The 2,107-nt window shown below is 39.9% G+C and overlaps 1 protein-coding gene across 1 annotated transcript in view; it reads left to right on the top strand.

Moving 5' to 3' along the window:
• Positions 1 to 2,107, top strand: part of LOC105820900 (zinc finger protein 39-like) — a gene marked incomplete at its 3' end in the record, with an annotated part of 81,018 nt that overhangs the window by 41,349 nt on the left and 37,562 nt on the right. Inside the window, exon 2 of the mRNA XM_012657470.1 lies at positions 267 to 325. Coding sequence (XP_012512924.1) covers positions 311 to 325 — 15 coding nt within the window. The remainder of the gene's footprint in view (positions 1 to 266; positions 326 to 2,107) is intronic.

The following is a 2,107-nucleotide window of genomic DNA, read 5'->3' as shown; positions in this document are numbered from 1 at the left end:
AAATTATATCTTTATGTAATATTGTTGCTAAATCAGTAGGTAATGTATGTTTTCATTAACCCCAAAATAGTCTAATCTCTACCAATTAATGTACTTGTGGGCACATCTTCAGTGGAGTCTTCGTTGCCCTTTATTAAAAGGACTATTTTGTCACAGGGAGGTTTTAGCTTTTCTCAGCTGATGTGTAGAGAGTTTTGGGCAAGAGAATCTAGGACCAAGCCAAACCAGTTCTTTCCTTAATCTACTCCATTCAACTTCTTTCCCAGATGTACTTCCAGAGTGCTCTGTGAATTTCCAAGGGCAACAAAAAATGAATCCATCTCTGGTAAGTTATTTATTTATTTACTCCTCACTATTACATTGTATTTTATGTATGGGGTCCATGAATTAAAATGGAAAAGCCGAAATAGTTAAACCTCAGCTTGAAGGAAATGTATATAAACAACATAATGTTAGCATGTAGATATATGCGGGTTCTAAGTCCTTAGAGTTATTTAAACTGAGTACAAATTCGTCTCTGGTCTTTCTGATGCAATGGCAAACGGACAATCAGATTTGTTACCTGAGTGGAATGGAACTTGAGAAGGGAGCATGCTAAATTGCTTGCTAAAGTCTGAAACACCAACTTTGTTGGTCACATAGATGATACAGTGGGAAGTTTTTCACTACCAATCTGGAAATAAACACTTAGCATTCTGCAGTGGAAATGGTTACCTAGTGCTAAAGCACAACTCTCTTAATAAGGTTTTTATGGAGTAGGTAAAACACTGTGGTCCCAGACAGCTTTTGGAAGACCCTGCTTGACTCATGGATAAAACCTGGGACATGTGGAGGACTGAGTCAATCACAGGTCCTTAGATACGTCTCCACACATTTCTCTCAGCTCATCTGTATGTGCAGGGTGTGTAGGAGACTGTTCAAAATAATATTTTCTAGCAAATGTCCCCAGTGCTTCTTTGCACTTTAACCCACTTATTGGTTAGTCTTAATTCATTTCCTCTAAAGCTCACCAATAACCTAAGTTGTAGTCAAATGCAGTGACTATCCTCTTGCCTGCTTTACTTGAACCTTCTGCCACACGGAAGCCCTCTGTGTGGTTTCACTGTCTGCAGTGTTAGTTACCCATGACCAACCACAGTCAGAGAACAGGCGAGAGCAGCACAATAAGATATTTTGAGAGAGGAAGAGACCACATTCACATTGCTTTTAGTATAGTAAATTGTTGTAATTGTTCTATTTTTTATTATTGTTCGTATCTTACTGTGCCTAATTTATAAATTAAATTATCATAAGTCTGTTTGTATAGCAGAAAATATAGTATATACAGAGTTTTGGTACTATACATGGTTTCAGGCATCCCCTGAGGGACCTGGAATCTATCTCCCATGATTAAGGGGGGATTACTGTGTTTCAAGCTACTATTCATGATTTCTCCTGGAAATGCTTCTGTGTTAGTTTCTGTCATGACCTCACTGATGGTTTCTTTTCTGTTTCCCTGAATTCTATTTTCTTCTCATTAATGTAGCTCATGCAGATGTTCCATCCTATTCCTGATTTGTCCCACTGGGCAGTTCTGTTTGACCAATTCAGCTCTCTGTGGCTTGGCAGTCTGTTTCTCTCCAGCTGGACCTCCTCCCCAGTCTTTAGACCACAGGTTCAACTCTCTGTTGAATATTCCTTTGTAGTTATCCAGAAGGCACCTCAAGCTCAACAAATCCAAGGTGAAAACCACATCCTTCTCTCTTCTCTCACATGTGGTATCACCGTCATTCAGCCAGTGATCCAGACCCTAAAATGGTAATTCTTTCAGATCCCTCCCCTTTTGACGTCCAATCTCATCTGGTGTTAAGTCCTGATACTTTAAAAACATAAATCCTCCTTTTGTTCATTCTTTCCATTTTATTCTAATGTCTGTATACGGCGCCACTATAGGGGAGGGAGCTATCAGTGTTCACTTGCAAACACAGCAGCTTTGTTTGTTGTATTGGAAATGTCATTCTTGGTAAAACGTGACGACCGTGTTTGCTGGGTGGTGAGGTTCGATCCCTGGTGAACTGTGCTAGCGCATGTGGTGGCATTCTTAGGAATCCACCAGGAGAGAGAAAGC

Source organism: Propithecus coquereli, unplaced genomic scaffold, assembly GCF_000956105.1.
Source record: "Propithecus coquereli isolate 6110/MARCELLA unplaced genomic scaffold, Pcoq_1.0 Scaffold544, whole genome shotgun sequence".
Taxonomy (NCBI): domain Eukaryota; kingdom Metazoa; phylum Chordata; class Mammalia; order Primates; family Indriidae; genus Propithecus; species Propithecus coquereli.
The sequence above is the reverse complement of the archived record's forward strand: the minus strand, read 5'-3'. Positions and strand labels throughout refer to the sequence as shown.